We start from the raw sequence: 22,511 nt of genomic DNA, 5'->3' as shown, positions 1-22,511 counted from the left end.
TTTGTCCATTTCCAAACATTTAAGTTCACCATAGTTGAACATTGTGCTCATAATAAGCAACCACTCCCCATTCTTTAGCCTCATTCTATATCCTTGTAATTTATATTTCATGTCTATGAGTTTACATATTATAATTAGTTCATATCAATGAGACCCTGCAATATTTGTCCCTATGTGTCTGTCTTACTTCACTCAATATAGTGCCTTCAAGATTTCTTTATCAACCCATTTTTTTAAGACAGTTTTGTTCACACACCATACATTCTGTCCTAAGTAAACAATCATTGGTTCCCTGTATAGTCACGTATTTATGTATTTACCACCATCACCACTATCTATATAAAGATATCTCCATTTCTTCCACAAACAAGGAGGAAGAGTTGAAGAAATGGAGACAAAAGAAAAAGAAAAGAGAAAAATAAAAACATGATAGCTAGGAAGCAACAAAAGGAAAGATAACATTAAACTAAAGTAGAATAGAGTCAGACAACATTACCAATACCAAAAAGTCCCATATTCCTCCCTTACGTCTCCCTCTTATATGCATTTAGCTTTGGTATATTGACTTTGTTACACTGAAGGAAGCATAATACAATGTTTTTGTTAATTATAGTCTCTAGTTTTCATTCACTGTATTCCTCTTTCAACCATAGTCACAGTCATCTTTGTTCAGTGTACTTACATTGCTGTGCTACTATCACCCAAAATTGTGTTCCAAACCTCTCACGCCTGTCTTTTCTGATCTGTCTGTAGTGCTCCCTTTAGTATTTCCTGTAGAATGGGTATCTTGTTCACAAACTCTGTCATTGTCTGTTTGTCAGAGAATATTTTAAGCTCTTCCTCATATTTGAAGGGCAGTTTTGTCGAATATAGGATTCTTGGTTGGCGGTTCTTCTCTTTCAGTATCTTAAATATATCACCCCACTTCTTACTTCCACGGTTTCTACTGAGAAATCCACACACAGTCTTATCAAGCTTCCTTTGTATGTGATGGATCACTTTTCTCTTGCTGCTTTCAGGATTCTCTCTTTATCTTTGATGTTTGATAATCTGACTATTAAGTGTCTTGGCATAGGTCTATTCAGATCTATTCTGTTTCGGGTACACTGAGCTTCTTGGATCTGTAATTTTATGTCTTTCATAAGAGATGGGAAATTTTCATTGATTATTTCCCCTGTTATTGCTTCTGCCCCTTGTCCATTCTCTTCTCCTTCTGGGAATCCTATGACACATTCATGCATTTCATGTTGTCATTCATTCCCTGAGATGTTGCTCATGTTTTTCCATTCTTTTCCCTGTTTATTCTGGTTTGCTAACGCTTCACTGGAGGATGGCCAATGGCATCCGGAAAACCTGTGTTAGCTGGGAAGGCATGTGGCTGGCATCTGTTCCAGAGTTCTGGTTTCAAAGTGGCTTGCTCCCAGGGCATTTCTCCCTCAGCTCCTGTGCATTCTTCAAAGTGAGACAGAAGCTCACTCCTGTCTGAGCTTATATAATGCTCTAGTAAACTAATTAAGGCCCATGCTGAATTGGCGGGGCCACGCCTCCATGGAAATTATCTAGTCATAGTTATCACCTTCAGTTGGGTGGGTCACATCTCCATGGAAACACTCAGTCAAAGAATTACAGTCTAATCAACATTAATACGTCTGCCCACACAAGATTGCATCAAAAGATAATGGTGTTTTGGGGGACATAATACATTTGAACTGGCACTGTTCTTTTGTGTGTAGGCTTTCAGGTGTCTTGTTCTCCAGTTCCTGAGTGTTTTCTTTTGCCTCTTGAGATCTGCTGTTGTATGTCTCCATTGTGTCTTTCATCTCCTGTGTTGTGCCTTTCATTTCCATAGATTCAGCCAGTTGTTTTGAACTTTCAATTTCTACCTTCTCTATGCCCAGTGTTTTCATTATATCCTTCATCTCTTTGGCCATATCTTTCCTAAACTTTTTGAATTGATTTAGCATTAGTTGTTTCAATTCCTGTATCTCAGTTGAAGTGTAAGCTTGTTCCTTTGACTGAGCTATAACTTCGTTTTTCTTAGTGTAGGTTGTAGTTTTCTGTTTTCTAGGCATCTGGTTTCTTTTGTTACTCTAATTAGGTTTTCCCAGACCAGAATGGGCTCAGATCTCAGCAGGAGGCAATAGTATCCAGTTTCCCTGAGGATGTGTCTTAGAGGTTTGGCACACCCTGTGAAGCCTCAAGCCACTGTGCTTTTCTGCCCAGCAGGTGGCAACTGTCAGCCTGTTACTCCCAACTCATGTAAGGAGGTGTGGCCTGTAGCTGTTTTCCCCCAGGCTCTGGGGTCTGGTTCTGAATGGAGGGTGGGTAGTAGAGCTTGGCACCACCTTCTTCCTCTTACGGAAGATACACCCCGAGGGAGAGGTCATTTGCATTTGATTAGTTTCTTTGACTCTGTTATCTCCACCCTCATCTGGGTCAGAGTGCTGGGAACTGAAAATGGCTGAGGCTTTCTCTACTGAGCCAAAAAAGGAAAGAAAGCCCCTCTTCAGGCCAGTCTGCAGCCCCCCTCTGTTTCACCCATCAGCCAGAGATAGCACCTCGTCCACTGGGCTCCCCCTTCCTCCCAGAGAGGTCCTCCGGCTCTCCAAGGTCAGTTGTCACCAAAAGCCTCTGTCTGCTTTTTTGGGAATTCATAGCTTGTATTGAGCAGTCCACGTTTGTTAACTAAAACCCCAGTTGGAGCTGGGCTGAGGTATATTTCCTTGTTCAGAGAGTGCTGCTCTCTAGCACAGCAAGGCTTCCAGTTTGGGCTGTGGGAGGAGGGGCTCCAGGCTTGGATCTGTATTTTTACTTACAGATTTTATGCTGCGTTCTCAGGCATTTCTCCCACTCCAAGCTGGTGTGTGATGTGTAGACAGTCATAATTGTTCCTCAGCAGTTATTCCAGATTATTGACTAGTTGTTCCTTGTTGTTTATTAGTTGTTCCAGGGGGAATAATTAACTTCCACTCCTCTCTATGCTGCCATCTTCTTCCATCCCCTCTCGCCTTCATTTTTGAAAGACAATTTTTCTGGATTTAGAATTCTTGGTTGACAATTTTTTTCTTAAGGGCTTTAAATATGTCATATCACTGTCTTCTGGCCTTCATGGTTTCTGATGAGAAATCCACTATGTATCTTATTGGGGAATCCTTTGTATGTGATAAGTTGTTTCTATCTTGCTTCTTTCAAAATCCTCTCTGTCTTTGGATTTTGACAATGCCACTATAATGTGTCCTGGTGCAGATCTCTTAGAGTCTATCCTGCTTGGAGTCTGTTGAGTTCATGGATATGTAGATGCATGTCTTTCATCAGATTTGGGAGATTTTCCACTATTATTTATTCAAACACTTTTTTTGCCCCTTTCTTTTTCTCTTGTCCTTCTGGGACTCCAATGATGTATATGTTGGTACACTTGATGGTGTTCCACAGGTCCCTCAGGCTCTGTTCATTTTTCTTCATTACTTTTTCTTTCTGCTCTTCATACCAGATAATTTCAATCGGCTTGTTTTCAAGTTCACTGATCTTTTCTTTTGCCTGTTCAAATTTGAAGTCAAACCTGTCTAATGAGTTTTCATTTCAATTATGGTACTTTACAGCTCCAAAATTTCTGTTTGGTTCCTTATTATAATTTCCAGCTCTTTATTTATGCAGACATTTTCCTAATTTCCTTTAGTTCTTTGTATGTGGATTCCTTTAGGTCATTGAACATATTTAAGACAGTTGATTTAAATTCTTTGACTAATAGTTACAATGTATGAGCATTCTCAGGGATGGTTTCTGGCAAATTCTTTTTTTTTTTTTTTTTTTTTCTCTTAACAGGCCATATTTCTTTGTGTGTTTTGTAAATTTTTTTGTTGAGTGCTTGTCATTCTGAATATCATGTTGCTATAACTCTGGAAATCTAGTGTTTTAGTTTCCTATGCTTTTCAAGCAAATCCCATGAAATGGTTTGGCTTAAACAATAGGAATTTATTTACTCATGGTTTTGAGGGTGGGAAAATATCCAAATCAAGGCATCATTGAGGTATGGTATTCTGATCCTGGCTTCTGGTGATCCTTGGTTCTTCTGTCACATGGCAAGGCACATGGTATTATCTACTGGTCTCTCCCTTCTCTTCTGGTTCTGTTTCAGCTTCTTGCTTCCTGTGGCTTTTTACTCTCTGTCTGAATTACATTCTCTTATAAAAGACTTCAGTAATAGATTTAAGACCCATCCTGATTGAGGTGGGACACATTAACTGAAGTAACCTCAAAAGGTCTTACTTACATTGGATTTAAACCCACAGGAATGGATTAAATTCAAGATCTTGCTTTTCTGGGGTATATACAGCTTCACACCACCACACTGAGTTCTTCCATTCCTCTGGGATTGCTAGTTGTTGTTGGTTTTATTTGTTTGTTTGTTTGTTTGTTTTTGTTGTTGTTGAGAGCTAGAACTATCAATTTGTGATGTTTCCAAACTATTTTTGCTCACAGATGAAGAATGGAAAGGCGAAAGAGAGAAAAAATAGGTATTGCCTCTTTAAGATCCTCTGATGCTTTTTCCTGAGAGGGTTTAGAACAATGGCTGCCCTCAGAGCTGGCCTCCAGCAATCTAAAGTAGCTGAAATCAAAAGGAGTGAAAAGTGATCTGATCCCCCCTTCCCCCACCCACAGACACACCCTGATCCTTACAACCCACCCTGGCACCAGCAAGCTGCACCAAGAGCTCCAGTTGCAGTCCCCAGTGCTGGCTGCCACATGATTGGGAGATAGGGGATGGCAGCAGTTGCATGGAGGGTAAAAATCATCCATATTAACTGCAATTTACCAGTTTCTTCCTCCAGCTCTTCTCTGGATGCTCCACAGTGTTCCACTAGACTCCAGAGTTTCAATTCCTCCCAGTTCAATAGTTGCTTCGGAGGGACTAATTCCTGGAGTTCCCTATTCCTCCATCTCCCACACTCCTCTCCCAAGATCCTACTGCTTTTAAGTTGTCTTTTCCTGGATTCCACACTCAGCCTGTTACTGAAACCCTTTAACCGTTTTCTGGAGCTTTTAGAAAGATGTTTCTGCCAGTTCTTGCTTGTGCTTCAAAGCTTCTGTGGGGGAGAGAGTGCTGAAGTGTCTCACTCTGCCATCTGCCTGATGGGGACAGGACTCAATCTTGTTTTTTTTATAAAAATAATTTCATAAAGCACTTTAAACAGTTGGCCCAGTACCTTCAAATATATTATTTCATTTGAAATATACAAAAAGCTTGTGAGGTAAAATGGGTTCTCTCTTGTTTTATAGACCAGTAATAAAAGCAATGATCAGAATGGTTAATTAACTTACTCCTGGGACCTGCTTTTATAACATTACATTACTTTGTCAAAATAAAGATGCTGTTACTGAGGTCTCAACAATGTGCCTTTACATGTTTTTCAAATATTAACAATGCATTTCTGAGATGTAGTCAAGCTGTATTACTAGATTAGCCCCTGAAGACAAGAGTTAACATGAATAGCATGACTAAGTCAGGGGTTAGGGTGGTTTGTGTCTGTAGGGCAGAGAGAAGTTGTATGGTCCATAAGGGTTATGCATCTGGAAACTTGACTTCACTAGTTCCCCTTTCTCCTCAGCTTCCTGACCTTGTCCTATATAATAAGACCCCTTAACAATAGAAAATCATGAAGAAAGTGATATGGGGATGTCAAAGTGTCATATGCTGAAAGAGAGGTTCCAAAAAATGAAATAAGCATTTATCTTATTTAAATTGAGTTTATAATGGAGCACTGCTTTCCTCTAAGGAAAAAATTGAAAGATAATTATATTCTAACACTGTGTTTATTAACCTCATATGCTCAAAATGTATGCACTTTAGGTCCTGGGTACCTCAGAAGAATGTTTAGGACAATTGATTATGTGGACCCTTATCACAGACGAGAGGAACAGAGGAAAATATTTGGGTTTCTTATGACAGTGAGATGGGCTGGGGTCAGAGATTGATCAGGAACCATCCATGAGTATCATATGCCCAATTTGGACACAGGGACATGTCTCTGTTTTTGAACTGAATGGAAGACTTCTTTGGAAGTGCCTGAACTGGATGCCTCTCCAGGAAAGTTGCCTTCTGAGAGACTCAAAAGAATGTTCCACTATTGTTACAGTGTAGTGGTCCTTGGTCAGAGTGGAAAAGAAAACAGTGGTAGTGACCTGAATATTAAACATGCTTCATCCCTGGGGCAAGAGCTGGACCATTATCACAGATGAAACTCACCCAAGCTGCTAATGCTTTCTTTTATCCTTAAAAAAGTAATAAAAAAAGTATAGTTTACCCCTCAGGCCTCTAGAAAATTGACTGTGTATTTTGGGAGCAGTCTGACCTTCAGGGAAACTTTTCTACTTCGAACTTGGTTATGTTTTTCAGAACACAGGCTTAAATCAGATCCATACTTACAGAAAAGAATGGTTCTTGGAATTGTTGCTATTTATTCATCAGTTGTAGTGAGGATGTATTTTCTTTATATCTTACTGCACTATTTTAACAAAAATTTTGGGTACTTATCACATTCTAGCATTCTGCTGGGTACTTGTTTACTGGCAAGATTAGCACGATGCCTGCTCTTACAGAGCAATAAACAGACAATTACAATACTAATAAGAATGGAGGAAGTATAGTGCCATCATGCCAGTACATAAGAGTAGTATGTATCCTAGACCAGAGAAGTGGTGACAATGGTCAGAATATTTGGCCTTTTTTGGTAACTCTTCTCAAAAAAGAGATGTGACATACATTTTTATTTAAAAAAATCAGAGGCTAATTTTCTGTTACTTAAAGTTGGGTTTTATTATTTGCAATTTGGGTAAAATTTCTTGTTATTTTCTCCAGAAGTAGAGGAAATGATTTGAAACAAATTATAGATCCTGCAGAACTACAGGCAAGCTAATTATAAAAATTTGTTTTAAGTAAATATTGAAAATTTCTGGAAAGCCAAACATGTTCATCCCTACATCTGTACACAGCACCACATAGGGAATGGGAGGACTTAGTAAGTGTTCTTAAGGATGGCAGCAAATTAAGGCTGGCTCTTGGTCTTTCATAATAATCTGCACATTTATGTATCAAACCATTTGAAAAACACTTACTTTACACTTAACGAAACATTAAAATCCAGGGTAAGTTTCTCAGGAACTTTGCAATAATAATAGATACACATTTTTTCCATGTTAACACAGAGTTTTAAAAAAAATATTTTGGAATAATTTTAGACACAGAAAAGTTGCATATAAATATAGTACAGAGAGTTCCTATATACTCTTCATCCACCATCCCTTGATGTTAACATCTTATATAACCTAGTTAAATTATTGAAACCAAAAATTTAACATTGACACAATACTATTAACGAATCTATAGACTTTATTCAAAGGTCACCAGTTTTCCCACTGATTTTCTTTCTGGTCTGGAATACAATCCAAGATCCCACATTTCATTTACTTACTGTATCTTCTTGGTCTCCCCCTAGTCTGTGACAGTTCCTAGGACTTTCTTTGTTTTTCATAACTTTGATGCTCTTGAATAGTACTGGTCTGTTATTTTCTATAATGTTCCTCAAATTGGGTCTCATAATTATATTGAGGCTATATATTTTTGGTAAGAGTACCACAGAAGTGCTGTTGTCTCTTTTTCAGTGCATCAGGGAGTCTATGATATCAATGTGTTATTTCTGGCAATGTTAACTTTGTTTAATTGGTTAAGTGGTGTTCAGGTTTCTTTACTTAAAGTTACAGTTTTCTCCTCTGGAATTAGCAATTATCTTATGGAGATATTCTTTGGAAATGCAAATATCCTGTTTTTCATCATACTCTCATCTACAAATGTTAGCATTCATCAGTGGTTCTTGCTTGCAACCATTACACTATGGTGTTTGCCTAATAGTTGTTTTCTATTTCCGTAATTCCTTCTATATTTGATAATTGGAAATTTACTGTAAAGAAGAACTGTCCTTCTCCCCATTTATTTATTTATCATTTATTTGTTTTCAGCTTCTAAAATATTAGAACAATTTTTTTTACTGGAGAAGTTGTAGGTTTACAGAAAAATCATGCAGAAAATTCATAGTTCCAAATACATCCCCTCACATACAGTTTTCCCTATTATTAACATTTTGCATTGGTGTGGTACCTTTGTTACAATTAATGAAATAATATTGTTATAATTATACTATTAACTATAGTTCATAGTTTACATTAGGATTCACTGTTTGTGTTGTAAAGTCCTATAGTTTTCTTAAATTTTTTTTCTATTAACATATATACCACAGAAAATTTCCCTTTTAACACAATCAAATATGTTTTTTTTAAATTTTGTTTTGAAATAAATTCAAACTTACAGGAACAGTTGCAAAAACAATACAAACCCCATAGACAGAACTGCAGCATACCCCAACCCCCTCCCGATACCCCGATCCATCAACTTTAACATCTTGTCCCACCACCATTTCTTTCTTTCCCTCCCTCCCTATCTATCATCCATCATCAATTGCTCTGTCCTCCGAACATATGACAGCAAACTGAACACATCTTTGAACAAACAATATAATTCACATATACATTTCCCTTGAACAAAAACATTCTTTTATGCAATCCCATTAAGCGCAGCTAAGAAATTCAAGAAATTCAACATTGATACAACGCTTACATTCTATATTTCCTTTTTTTTTTCTTATGTTCCATCTGTGTCCCTTGGAGCCTCCTCTCCTCCATCCTCAGATGCCATCCAGGATCATCCTTGGCATTTAATTGTCATCTATTTAGACTGTCTTTTTTTTTTCAATTGTGGAAACAAATAAACAGCCTAAATCTTCCCATTCCACCCCCTCCCTAGCATTCCATTAGTGGGATTAATCATATTTAGATTGTTGCAATGCTATCACCTTCCCACCATCCATTACTAGAAATTTCCCTTTACTCCAAACAGAAACCCTACCCTCATTTCTTAACTCCCCATTGCCCCTTCCCCCACTTCTCATAACCCCTACTCTACTATTCAACTCTATTGTCATACTCTCTGATACTTTCTTTGTGTTTATCGTAGGGCTTAAGTTTAACATCTTAAATCTATAACAATCTTGTTTTTCTTTGATACCAACTTAACTTCAATAGGACACATAAACTATGTTCCTATGCTCCATCATTTCCCCACCTTTATGTAGTTCTTGTCAAAAATTACCTATTTTACATTGAGTCCAAAACTGATTTATCATTACAGTTTATGTATTTTATATCCTGTAGGAAGTAAATAGTGGAGTTACAAATCAAAAATACAGTAGTATTGGTATTTATATTTACCATGTGATTTTTACTGGAAATCTTTATTTCTTCATGTAGTTTCAGTCAATTGTTTAGTGTCCCTTCCTTTCAGCCTGCTCAACTCCCTTAGCATTTCTTATAGGACTGATCTACTGGTGATTAAGTCCCTCAGCTTTCGATTATCTGGGAACGTTTTCATCTCCCCCTCATTTATACCCTCCAGGTGTTTGTGAATTCTCCAAGTCTCTGATGGTTATTGACTTCTATTTGTATTCCGTTGTTGTCAGACAATGTGCTTTGAACAAATTCAATTTTTTTTTTTAATTTATTGAAGCTTGTTTTATGTCCCAGCACATGGTCCATTCTGGAGCAAGATCTGTGATCACTAGAGAAGAATGTGTGTCCCAGTACCTGGGATGTAATGTTCTATATATGTCTGTTAAAATTCTCTATATCTCTCTCTCCTTTCTTTGTTTCTCTGTTGGTAGGGCTCCCTTTAGTATCTGAAGTAGGGCAGGTCTTTTATTAACAAAATCTCTCAGCATTTGTTTGTCTGTGAAAAATTTAAGCTCTCCCTCAAATTGGAAGGAGAGTTTTGCTGGATAAAGTATTCTTGGTTGGAAATTCTTCTCTCTCAGAATTTTAAATATGTCATGCCACTGCCTTCTCACCTCCGTGGTGGCCACTGAAAAGTCACAAATTAGTCTTATGTTGCTTCCTTTGTATGTGGTGAATTGCTTTTCTCTTGCTGCTTTCAGAATTTGCTCCTTCTCTTCAATATTTGACAGTCTGATCAGAATATGTCTTGGAGTAGGTTTATTTGGATTTATTCTATTTGGAGTTCGCTGGGCATTTATACTTTGTGTATTTATATTGTGTAGAAGGTTTGGGAAGTTTTCCCCAACAATTTCTTTGAATACTCTTTCTAGACCTTTATCCTCTTCCCCTTCTGGGACACCAATGAGTCTTAAATTTGGACGTTTTCTTTTATCTATCATATCCCTGAGATCTATTTTGATTTTTTTTGATTTTTTTTCCCCATCCTTTCTTTTGTTCTTTCATTTTCCATTCTGTGGTCCTTGAGGAGGGTGAGTCATTTTTCAACTTCCTCTAATCTTGTATTATGAGTATGCAGAGTCTTTTTAATTTGGCCAACAGTTTCTTTAATTTCCACAAGATCTTCTATTTTTTATTTACTCTTGCAATTTCTTCTTTATGACCTTTATATCCTGTTCCATGCTCTTCTTCACATCTTTTATATCCTGTGCCATGCTCTTGTTGTCTGTCTTTAGTTCTTTGATTAATTACACCAAGTACTATGTCTCTTCTGATCTTTTGATTTGGGTGTTTGGGTTTGGGTTCTCCATGTCATCTGGTTTGATCATATGCTTTAAGATTTTCTGGTTTTTTTTTTTGCCTCTTGGCATTTGCTTTACTTGATCTCTAATTTATCAGAACTACAGCTTGGTGGCGTACACTTTAACTAACCAGCAGATGGCATCTGTGAGTCACCTATTCCCCTCAAGTCAGTTCTCCCCAACTTAGTCTTTGTGGTGTGTGGGGATCTGATTCTTGTGGGGTTCAATTGGTGCACTAAATTTGGGTGTGTTGTTGGTGCTGTCCTCCCTGAATGTGGGGCATATGTCTGGGTGGTTAGGGAGGCAGGGCAGCTTTAATAAACAAACCTCCCAGGTGTTCCTGGAGATTTAAGGCTGTTGCAAGAGCCTAAGCTTTCATTTCAGTCTTGCCATAGACTGCGTCTGCCGCTGACCCGCAAGTCCTTGGTATTGGTGTAGGGTCCCTGGGATTTCTGAGCGGTTCCCCCTTCTCAGCTGTGCTCTTCCAGGACCTCTGCTGAGGGAAGGTTGTGCCACATCACAAGTGCACGCTGGCCCACCAGGGAAGCCATGGGCTGCTGGGCCATGCAGGGGCGTTCCCAGCCTGCTGTAAAGATGGCTGAATGGGACATGTTAATTTCCCCCTTTTCACGTAGCTCTGCCTTCCCAGCTCTGGGACAATTAGCTGTGGGTGCACTAAAGGCCACTGTCCATGGCTGATATTGTGGCGTGTGCATGGTGCTGTGGGAAAGACTCCCCGTCACACTGGGTTTCTTGGTGCAGCTCTGGGGTGTGGGTCTGGCCCCGGGCAGGAGCGTCCCCAACCTGCCAAGGAGATGGCTGCAAGGGGCATGGTTTCTTTCTCCTTTTGGATCCCCTCTGCTCCCCTGGCCCTGAGACAATCAGCAGTGGGTATGGGAAGGGATATCCTGCACACCAGACACCGAGGTGTCGGGAGAGCCTGCTCCTGCCGAGCTTCACTGCGTGGTTCTCCCTGTGGTATCTACAGCCACTCCCAGGCTTTTGTTTTTTTTAAAGAACTAGTCTGTCTCCAAACACCAACCCACTGTTTTGCCACACTGCAGCACGGCTGCTGGACTTTCAGCTGGCTCACTCACTCGTTTCAGAATGCAGACTCCCAGTTTCACCAAATGCATGGTCCCTGTGGATTTAGCAGACCTTGTCTGGCTGGTGCATTGCTGGAACTAGTGTTCTGGGTCACTTTCTGGTTTTTATCTAGTATTTTTCATGGAGGTGTTTTTTTGCCCTGTCTCACCTAGCCACCATCTTAGGTTCTCCCAAGTATGTTTTATTAGTGTTAATTACATTCACAATGTTATGCTTCCATTACCACCATCCATTACTGAAATTTTCCATCACCCCAAACAGAAACTCTGTACCAATTAAGCATTAACTCCCTATTTTCTACCCCTACCCTGGCTTCTGGTAACCTGTTTTCTAGTTTCTGACTCTATGAATTTTCTTATTATTAATTATTCCATATCAGTTAGATCATGCAATATTTGTCCTTTTGTGTCTGGCTTATTTCACTCAACATGATGTCTTCAAGGTTCATCCATGTAGTCACATGTTTCAGGAATTCATTCCTTTTTAGGACAGAATAGTATTCCATGATACGTTCATACCACTTTTTGTTTAGCCTTTTTTGTTGTTGAGTTGTAGGATTTCTTTATAAATTCTGGATATTAAACCCTTATCAAGTATGTGGATTCCAAATAATTTCTCCCTTTCTGTAGGTTGTCATTTTACTTTTCAAGATGAAGTCCTTTGATGCACAAAAGTTTTAAATTTTGATGAAGTCCCGTGTATCTATTTTTTCATTGCCTAATACAAGGTCTGGAAGATGCGTCCCTATGTTTTCTTCTAGGAGTTTTATAGTTTTTGTTATTATATTTAGGTCTCTGATTCATTATTGAATTAGTTTTTGCATGTGGTGTGGGGTGGGGGTGCATCTTCATTCTTTCACATATGAATACCCAGTTTTCTGAGCAACATTTGTTGAAGAGACTATTCTTTCCCATTGAGTGGACTTGGCACCCTTGTCAAAAATCATTTGGCAATACATGTGAGGGGTTGTTTCTGAATGCTCAATTCTATTGCAATGGTCTAATGTCTGTCCTTGTGCCAGGACCATGCTGTTTTGATTACTATAGCTTTGTTATAAGTTGTAAAATTGGAAGTGTGGGTCCTCTAACTTCATCCTTTCAAAATGCTTTTGGCTATTCAGGGCCCCTTACCATTCCAAATAAATCTAATAAATGGCTTTTCCATTTCTGCAAAGAGGCTATTGGAATTTTTTTTTTCCATCAAAAGGAGTTTTATTGTCTGGCCATGTGCAGGTGGGCTGAATCCCCGAACCAAGGGACAGTAGTGCTTATAAAGGATGGTAGGCGGGAAGTTCTTCATCCTGGGAAGGGGAGGCTGGCAGGCCTAGGTATGCAGTTTCTCAGTGGCTACTTTTGGGAAAGGGGGTAGTTGGCAAGTTTCCATTGGCTGGTTTGAAATTGGGGGCTTGGAAGCGGGAAAGTTTAAAATTTAAACATTCAGGATTCCTAAGGATGGGAGCAGTAGCTTATTGCAGATCTGCAGGGTTCCTAGGGTGGGGTGAGGGGTGGTGGCTCTATGGCAAAAGTTCTAAGGGTCGCGGTGAGGTGATGGCCTAGAGCCTGAACCTAACATTCCAGGCTTTTACTTTTATTTTTTCTAGGGGTGCTGAAGGACATAGATCAGTGCTTCTGTATCTACTTCTGGCTGGTGGGGGTCGTAGAGTTGTCCCTACAGTCCATTGTGGGGTAGTGGTTGGTAAGGGTGTTTTCATTGGAGTAGTAGCCTGGTTTGTCATGGCTAGAACAGTTCTGCGAATAAAACTACCATGTCAAGAGACACCCAGGGCTTGACGATCTTGATGTTCTTTGATGAGATCCAGGGAGCCATTTGTCCTGGGGCCCTTTAGTCCTGGTCAGGATTGGCCAACAGGGCTTTTGGAGAGGCCTCATTCCCCCTTGGGGGCTCAATGCACTCTCGGGCCCAGTGTTCTGGCTTTCCATTCTTGGGGCTCCTTTTGTCCTTGGGGCACTCTTGTTTCCAGTGCCCTGTCTCTGTGCAATTGAATGACCTTGAGATGGATAATTACCATTTACAGCTAAAGCAATGAGCCTTGCCTTATCCAGTCCCATCTTGCTCTCTCCTCCTCTGCAACTAAGAGCATTACCTATGGTTCCACCAGTGTGATGGTGGTGACTAGAGCCTTTTCGGTACCTGGGCATTTTTAGTTGTCCATGGTGAATCCCAGGAGATTGGGGAACTGGGGCTATGGATTGGATTGGATTTGGAAGTTTGATGTTCTCTGGCTGGGATGGGTCTGAGAGCAGTCAGACTCAGTGGCTTCACTGTTTGCAAAGCAGATGGGGCTCAAAGTTTTTTTTTTCCTTTTTCCCTTTAAGGTTAGTAATTGACATGCCTGCTTTTTAGAGTTAGCCTTGGCTTTTGTTAGTAATTGATATGTGCATATTTAGGAGTAGGATAGCCTCAGGCATGTCAGGAAAGAGATTAGCATAGTGCAGGAGGACGCTTCTGAGACAGGAGAGAAAAAAGGGCAGAGTTTTTTTAGAGTATGAGTCTAGGCACTGTTTAATTTGGGAAGGTGAGAAAGAGAGAGAAGGGAACATGGACCTGGATGGGTCCCTCCAGTCCAGTCACTTCTCACAAGGAGAGGATAGGCTGAGGTGGAGAGGAGCAGGTCCTTCATGGGGAAGGAGAGAAGGGTTGAGACTCTGAGATGGAATCTAGAGATGAGGGAAGATTGTTTTCTGACCGTAGTTTAGCAGCAGTTTCAGCTTGGCTAGGAGGGGCTGCCTAAGGAGGAGGAGGAGGAGAAGGAGGGAGAGGAGGAGAAGGATTTGATGAGTGAAACAAGTTTGGTAGAGAGAGGGAGAGGGAGAAGGAGAGGATGAGGGTGAAGGAGAGAGAGAAAGAGAGAGAGAAGAGAGGTGCCTGTGCAGGTTGAAAATGGCCTGGATATGTGTTACTTCACTCCACTTGCTGAGATGCTGACAATAATTGTCAAGGTTAAAAAAAAATTGGGGAACAAGGGTTCCATTTTCTGGCCAGGTTGATATTGTGGTCAGGCAGAATTATAATAGAAAATGAGCTTCTTAGGTTTTAGATCTATCCTGAAGCTGAGTTCTTTGAGGTTTATAGGGTAAGGAGAAATCCCAGCTCTCAAGCTTAGGAACAATCAGGAGGGCATCCCCCCTTGAGAGTTTCTAAGCTCCAGTGCAGTGATGGGGTAGTGGATGGAGGTGTCCCACCATTCTACTCACCCCTAGGGTCCCTGACCTGAAGGAAGCAGCTCTCACCTAGTGCTAGGATTCCCGTGAATGTGTTCCTGGACAACACAGAAAGAGAGTGCTGGAGAGAGAGAAAAGGCACCTTTTCCTTTGTTGGATGCTGAAGTCAGGCAAATGGGTTCTGACCCTCCTTTATGGAGGTTTTTCTTTTCCTGATCCCTGGGTTTTGGCACCAATATATGTTAGGTTTTTCAATCAGGAAGAGAAGAGACAAAAACTTGATCAAAAGGAGTTTTATTGTCCGGCCATGTGCAGGCAGGCTGAAGCCTAAGAAAACGGCGACAGCCTAAGAATTTTGATTAGGATTGCTCTGAATCTGAAATTCACTTTGGGTAGGATTGACATTATGACAATATGTAGTCTTCCAATCCATGAACATGGAATGTCCTTACCATTCTTACCATTACTTAGGTCTTCTTTTGTTTCTTTTAGCAATGTTTTGTAATTTTCCATGTATAAGTTCTTTAATCCTTGGTTACATTTTTTCCTAGATATTTGATTATTTCAGATTGTTTGTTACTAGTGTATAGAAACACTACTGTTTTGGGGGTATTCATCTTGTACCCTGCCACTTTGCTGAATTTGTTTATTATATGTAGTAACTGTTGGACATTTTGCAGGATTTTCTATATGTAGGATCATGTCATCTGCAAATAGAGAAACTTTTACTTCTTTCTTTCCAATTTGGTTGCTGTTTATTTCTTTTCCTTGACTAATTGTTCTGGTTAGAATTTCTAGTACAATGTTGAATAACAGTGGTGACAATGGGCATCCTTATCTTGTTCCTGATCTTAGAGGGAAAGATTTCAGTCTTTCATCACTGAGTATGATGTTAGCCATGGATTTTTCATATATGCCTTTGCCATGTTAAGGAATCCTTCTATTCCTAGTTTCCTAAGTGTTTTTATCAAGAAATGGTGCTGTATTTTGTCAAATACCTTTTTTGCATCAATTGAGATGATTATGTGTCTTTTTCCTTCATTCTATTAATGTAGTTTGTGAAAGAAGGGAGCCGACTCTGTCTCTCTGTTCCTGCAAGAAGTTCTTTATTTGCTTTTCAGTATAAGGTTATATAGCATAAGCATTCCTTTTGCTACATGACTGTTTTTCCATTTCACAAGGGAACTGCATTTTTTTAAAATCACAAGACTCACATGTTTACAGCCTTAGGGAACAAACTTCAGGGTCATAATAACCTTGAGTACAGTCTCTTCTAGGCAGGGTGGGGAGCAGAGGCACTGAGGGAACCCAGCATCATTCCTTATCTTAGTTGCCTGCCTTCAGGCACACAATGCTTTGGCCTTCTCCTAACCTTTTAGGAGGTGGCCTCCCTGACTAACTTGACAAGCCAGGAAACCTTCTATGCCTCCACAGTAGTTTATTACATTAATTGATTTTGTTATGGTGAACCACCCTTCCATATCTAGGATAAATCCCACTTGATCAGGGTGTAAACTTCTTTTGCTGTCTTGTTGGATCAGTTTACTAGTATTTTGTTGAGGGTCCTTTATAAGAGAATGAAATTCAGACAAAGAAAGAGAAAGCCACAGAAGCAAGAAGCGGAAAGCAAAGAAACTAGGAAGAGAAAGGAGAGACCAGCAGATGCCTCCATGTGCTTTGCCATGTGGCAGGGGAGCCAAAGATTGCAGGTAGCCTGTCTTCAAGAAGAAAGCATCGCCTTGATGATGGCTTGATTTGTACATTTTCCTGGAGTCTAACATAAGTGAATACATTCCCGTTGTTTAAGCCAAATCATTTTAAGGTAATTTGCTTTAAACAGCCTAGGAAACTAAAACAGATTTTGGTACCAGTAGAGTGGGGTACTGCTATTGCAAATACCAAAAGTGTAGAAATAGCTTTGGAATTGGATAATGGGCAGAAGCTAAAAGAATTGTAAGGTGCTTGATAGAAAAGGCCTAGATTGCGTTAAAGAACTGTTGGGAGAAATGTGGATGCTAAAGGTACTTGTGATGAAATGATCAATGAAATGATGAATGTGTCATTGGAAACTGGAAGAAAGGTAATCCTTGTTTTAAAGTAGCAGAGAACTTGGCAAAATTGAGTTCTGATGTTGGACGGAAGGCAGAATTTGAAAGTGATGAGCTTGGATATTCAGCTGAGGAGATTTCCAAACTAAGTGCGGAAAGCAGCCTGGTTTCTCCTTGCAGCTTATAGTAAAATGTGAAGGGAAAGCGATAAGCTGAGAACTGAACTCCTGGGCATAAAGAAACCAGAAATTGATGGTTTGGAAAATTCTGAGTTTTTGGAAAGTAAGCCCCAGAGAATAGTGTTTTATATGATGGTTTAACTGGACATGTATCCAGTCAACCATTTCAATGCAATCAGGATTGGAGATACAGTTATCCAGGAAGGATCTTTGGAAAATCCTACTGTCTGATGGTTTCAACCCCTGTGTACTGCATATAAAACTGACAAATTTTTTGCAAGATTTGTAAGAGCAGGGCTACTGCCAGCCTGGACTAATAGGGACAATAAAAGGATAGATTGAAGGAAAAATCACTTCAAGGGCAGAGCCATGGAAGCTGAGGTCTGGACTGAAGACATCTCCTCAGGCCAAGAGAGCCAGTCCATCTTTGTGTGTGTAAAGGGAGAGGGGGGCCTTCCTCACCATTGTTCCTCCCCATTATTCAGGAAAAGTGCTACCATTCCAGTGTTCTCAGAGGTGGGAGCCTATTCTTGGGGACTGTGGGAGGACTGGCTGCCACCCCAGTGTTCTCATAGCAGGATCTGGGAAGAGCATCAATATTGTCTGCTACACCAGGGCTCTTCCATCTTTCCCTCCTGCCGTGTTACTGTGTAGGATTTTGTCCACATGTTCATCACCTCGTGGTCAGAAATTGGCTGCTCTACATTCACCCTCACGCTTATGGTCTAGGTAGGAAAAAAGAGAGGGAGTGAAAGACTGAAAGAGGGCTTACCAGTCATCTGTGTCTCCTTTCAAAAAGCTTTTCTCAAACCATTTTTCAGATTATATCTCATTGTCCAGAACTATGTTAGATGGCTGCCAAGTGCAGCTGCATTGGGGTCTGGGAAGGAGTATATTTTTAGTTGGGCACATTGCTGCCCAGTACAAAATGAGGTTCTGTTTGTGAGAAGTGGAGGGGGTCGGTGACAGTGATGGATACTGGTTAGACAACTACAGTATTTGGCACCTCCCATTTTTCAGAGAAGAAACAGAGATTGAGAGAGGTTGCATAACTTGCTGAAGTTGCAAGCCTGTAACAAGACAATCAACCCTATGCTCTTAATATGCTGGGTGGTGTTTCATGCATTCCCATATAGGAGTGTCCTCTGAGCTAGAGACTGTAACTGGACTTGGACAGCTGTTTCCTCATCTTGGCACCACAACAGGAAGTAGAACTTTGATTCTTTCTCTACCAGTGAATTTTGCTTCCATCTCAAGTATCCATTCCCCAAATTCTCAACATCCCTGACTATTAAGTTAGTTGGAACAACTGAGTTTATCCTTTTTAGTTGAGACCTGCATGAGAAGGAACCTGCTTAACATGACCTTGAGAATAGGTATATGAATAGATAGGGGTAGGTACTTGTGGTGATTTGGAGCAATATGTACCTCAGAAAAAAATGTTCTTAAACTTATTCCATTCCTGTGGGTATGAACCCATTGTAAGTCAGACCTTTTGATGAGTTACTTCAGCTAAAGTGTGGCCCACCTCAATCAGTATGGGTCTTAATCCTATTACTGGAATCCTTTATAAACAGAATGAAATTCAGATAGAGAGAAAGCCATAGGGAGCAGCCAGAAACTGTAATTCAACCAGACCCAGAAAAAATCAGAGGGACCACTGTGTGTATTGCCATGTGACAGAGGGGTCAAGAATCAAGGATTGCCAGCAGCCAGCCCTAGAACACCAGTCTTCAGGAAGAAAGCACTGCCTTGATGATGCCTTGATTTGGATTTTCTTTTAGCCTCAAAACCATGAGCTAATAAATCCCCATTGTTTACGCCAACCCATTGCATGATATTTGCTTGAGCAGTCAAGTAAACTAAAACAGAACTAGGGTAAGGGAATAGAGAATTCAGGTCTATTTCTGTCCTTGATAACAAACCCACAGTGATCTCTCTCACCTTTGTGCAATTATATACTGAACAGTTGGAATTTTAATACATATTGTACTTGCTTTAAGTTCCTTGAGGACAAGGAGCATAGTAGAGTCCAATTTACATGACATGTATTTAAGGATTAACTGCTCAAAGGTAAGATTTTTGGACTGTTTAGGTAATAGTATGAGCAGAGAAGAGCTTTGGGGACAAGCCTGCTCCAACCTCCACTGGAATAGCCTGGCTAGGGATTTCTCTATCTGCCATGAAATTTCTCAGCAAATTTTGGGGATGTGTCTTATTTTGCAGAAGTAGGAGTTATAAATCATTCTTTTAAGACTTAAATCAAGCTACTGCATTCTAATTAGATTAGTGATTTTTTTCCAAATTCCCCTTGAAACTCAACTCTTACTTAGATTTGAATCACAAAAAATATTAAACAGATGATCTATTCCAGATACCAACATTGATAGATTGTAGTATGCTTATTCTCCCTTTAGAATTTCAGGATATTGAGTCATTTTATGATAAAATCATTACAATCTCACATACTTTTTGAAAAATGCAGTTTAGACAAGACTATAAACAATGTAATTAATATATATATTATTACTTAAGAGTAATCACTTTTAAGTATATCATATAAATGCATATGGGTAACATTCAGTGTTTTACAGAGGGGATGATATAGATTCTGTTTTATTTTTGTGTCTATAATAAAATTATTGACAAAGTAATGAAACTAAGATATATAGTTCTACAACTATATGCCATTGTACAGTAACTCTCAGCCTTTTAAATATTATGTTCCACCAGTAGTTATATACAATAAGTCTCAGCAAATTTCCTGAAAGCTTCACTTTCAAGAAAGGTCATATTTCATAAGTATTCTGTTAAATTGTGTTTATCATTTATTGTAAGTGTTAAACCTGTAAAAATTGTAGTAAAAATTATTAGGGCTTTAAAACAAGCAAAAAATATCTCTTTAGTAGTTGAAAATTGTTATTATATGGTTGAGTATAAATTTACTACCTTAATAACAAAGATGTTTAAAAAAAAACCACCACCATCAATAGGTTTATGTAAAATTCTATAATATAAGGTGGAACAAGTAGAATAAAGGTGTTGGCACCCAGAAATCAGGTGATAAGGAAATAAAGCCCAGTGGGTGCAAAAGATATAACACAGATACAATTGGCTAAAACAAATGGAGAAGGGACAGAAATCAAATGCTATTCCATGGTAAGCAGGGTCTTGGGAAACTGTACAGCAGAAAGACTTGTATACATGGGAAGCAAGGATTAGAAGATATTTTGTCTAAGGTGACAAGGGGTGCCTCAAAAGTCATAAATCTCTGGAAGCTGGGATGAGAAGGGCATGGTATTCTACAAACATGATGGACAGTCCATTATTGAAGTTATATTAATTGTGTCTCACCTGTGCTCTAGTGGGTTAAAGAACTTGTGAGGACACAAGTGGTACTTGGATCCTAGCTTGAGAATCACTGCCCAAGTATATGTTGTGATTCAGTACTTTTTTAAAAAATTTTAGTTTATTAGATATTCACAGTGATTCCAATTTTATGATTGGATTAAAATTTATTTCACATTCTAATGTAAGAATGCCTTGCTTAAAGTAAACTCAGTATATAAAAAATCAGAATTAAAGAAATGGAACAATTAGGGATGAAATTATTAACTTTACAAATATGGATTTATTTTTCTTAATTTTTTTAATTATCCTTGCCTTTATACACATTTATGTTACTGGTCTGCCCATGTAGGTATTTGAAGTTCTACAACCTCTGATAGTTTGAAAGAGCTTTAGGGCATCTAAAATGTCGCCTAGGGCATCTAAAAACAAACTTGGTGTTTTATTACAGCTAAGAAATGGTCAATCTATATAGCATCTAGTCTTTTTATTTTAGCGGCTCTGGTGTTCAAACCTAGTGTTCGGAATCTAGGAAAACTATGGTTCTGTGTAGTTCTTTAAAATGAGCTGTTAAAAGAGAGACTTGGGCTATTGCCTTTGCTCCACCCCAGAGGTCTCTTCTCTAAATGTGGACTGAAAGTGTGAAAATCCATATATTTTTAAACTGTATCCTTTTAGAATGTTTGCAAATTTTTTACCAATACCCTGTTTAATATGCTTATACTTGTAGTGAACATAGAGTGATCCAGAGGGAAATTTAAAAAAAAAAACTGAAAGATTAAAAAAATTTTCACACATAATAAGGAAAACATTCCATAGCATATACTCTACATTTCCTGTAGATATTGTCCATCTCTTCCTTTGTCTCTCATCCCTCTTCAGTGGTAGCTGTTTCAGCTGGATCTACAGCTTTCCATCATCTTATGTTTGAAAGATTTTAAACATGATATTCTCTTTACTTGAATCCTCAGGGTGACCTTCTACTTGAATTAACTGAAGCTGATTATTCTTTACTCCTATAAACACTCCAGGATTACTTTTACATTCAAATGAAACATGTTCAGAAGACTCCCACTGGAGGAGAAAGAAGGCCTGGTCTGGCATCAGGTTTTCACATCTAAGGAGCTGAGGAAACAAGACAGAAAGCAACTGATTTGTAAGTGAGAAGTACAGAGCTTACCTCACCTCTCTGTGTTAGAAACTAAAGGAGAATGTTCATTTATGACATGGTATTTCTAGCAACCTTGCTTACTGAGTAGCGGAGGAGAGGGAGGAAGAAGTGAGTGGAGATTCAAAGGGAGGGGAATTTGATTGGATTCACTGATAGCCAATATACTTTGAGAGGAAGTATAACTTAGAATGATTGGATCTGGATGCAGCAGTTCTGGATTTGTACCCCTCTTTGTCATGTACTAGTGATAAGACCTTGGGTACATTGCTTTACTTCTCCAGCCTCAATTTTCTGGTCTAGCCAGTTTTCTAAATCAGTCAATCCTCAACTTACAGTCATGTGAGCAATAATAAATGATTCTTATTTTAAGTAATTGAGTTTTGGGGATGGTATGTTATACAGCAACAGCTGACTAATACAATAACTCCACCACAGAATTAATGTGGGGATTAGATGAGACAATGCTTGTAAAACATTTAACATAGTACTTGGTATAAAATAATAGCTCAGTATGAGTCAGCTCTATTATTGACTAGTTATATATGCCAAACACTGTTAGACATATTTAGGAATGTTTTGGTAAGGGAGGAAAAAAAGATGCTGGTTATCATCCAGACTTTATATTAATGCCTTATATACTTGTATTAATTAGCTTTATAAATTTGTGTGCTTATGTAATTTATATTCTATTTTATATTCTCTTTCTCCCATGCCTCCACCTTGGTTTGTTTGTTCATCAAGATGTTTATAGTCACCTATCATGACCAATATAATACTGCCATTTATTAAATGGAGAACTATATGCAGTGAATCCTATGGTCAGAATGTAGATTGTTGTG

General features: G+C 39.1%; 1 protein-coding gene across 7 annotated transcripts in view; it reads right to left on the bottom strand.

Moving 5' to 3' along the window:
* Positions 1 to 19,659: 19,659 nt before the first annotated feature.
* IL33 (interleukin 33) overlaps positions 19,660 to 22,511 on the bottom strand; it is a 198,955-nt gene continuing 196,103 nt past the window's right edge. For all 7 annotated transcript variants that reach the window (XM_037797769.1, XM_037797770.1, XM_037797768.1 and 4 more), the window contains one exon: positions 19,660 to 21,626. In XM_037797769.1, coding sequence (XP_037653697.1) covers positions 21,423 to 21,626 — 204 coding nt within the window. In that variant the 3' untranslated portion in view covers positions 19,660 to 21,422. The remainder of the gene's footprint in view (positions 21,627 to 22,511) is intronic.

The sequence above is a fragment of the Choloepus didactylus genome, chromosome 10 (assembly GCF_015220235.1).
Source record: "Choloepus didactylus isolate mChoDid1 chromosome 10, mChoDid1.pri, whole genome shotgun sequence".
In the NCBI taxonomy this organism is placed as follows: Eukaryota; Metazoa; Chordata; class Mammalia; order Pilosa; family Megalonychidae; genus Choloepus; species Choloepus didactylus.
The sequence above is the reverse complement of the archived record's forward strand: the minus strand, read 5'-3'. Positions and strand labels throughout refer to the sequence as shown.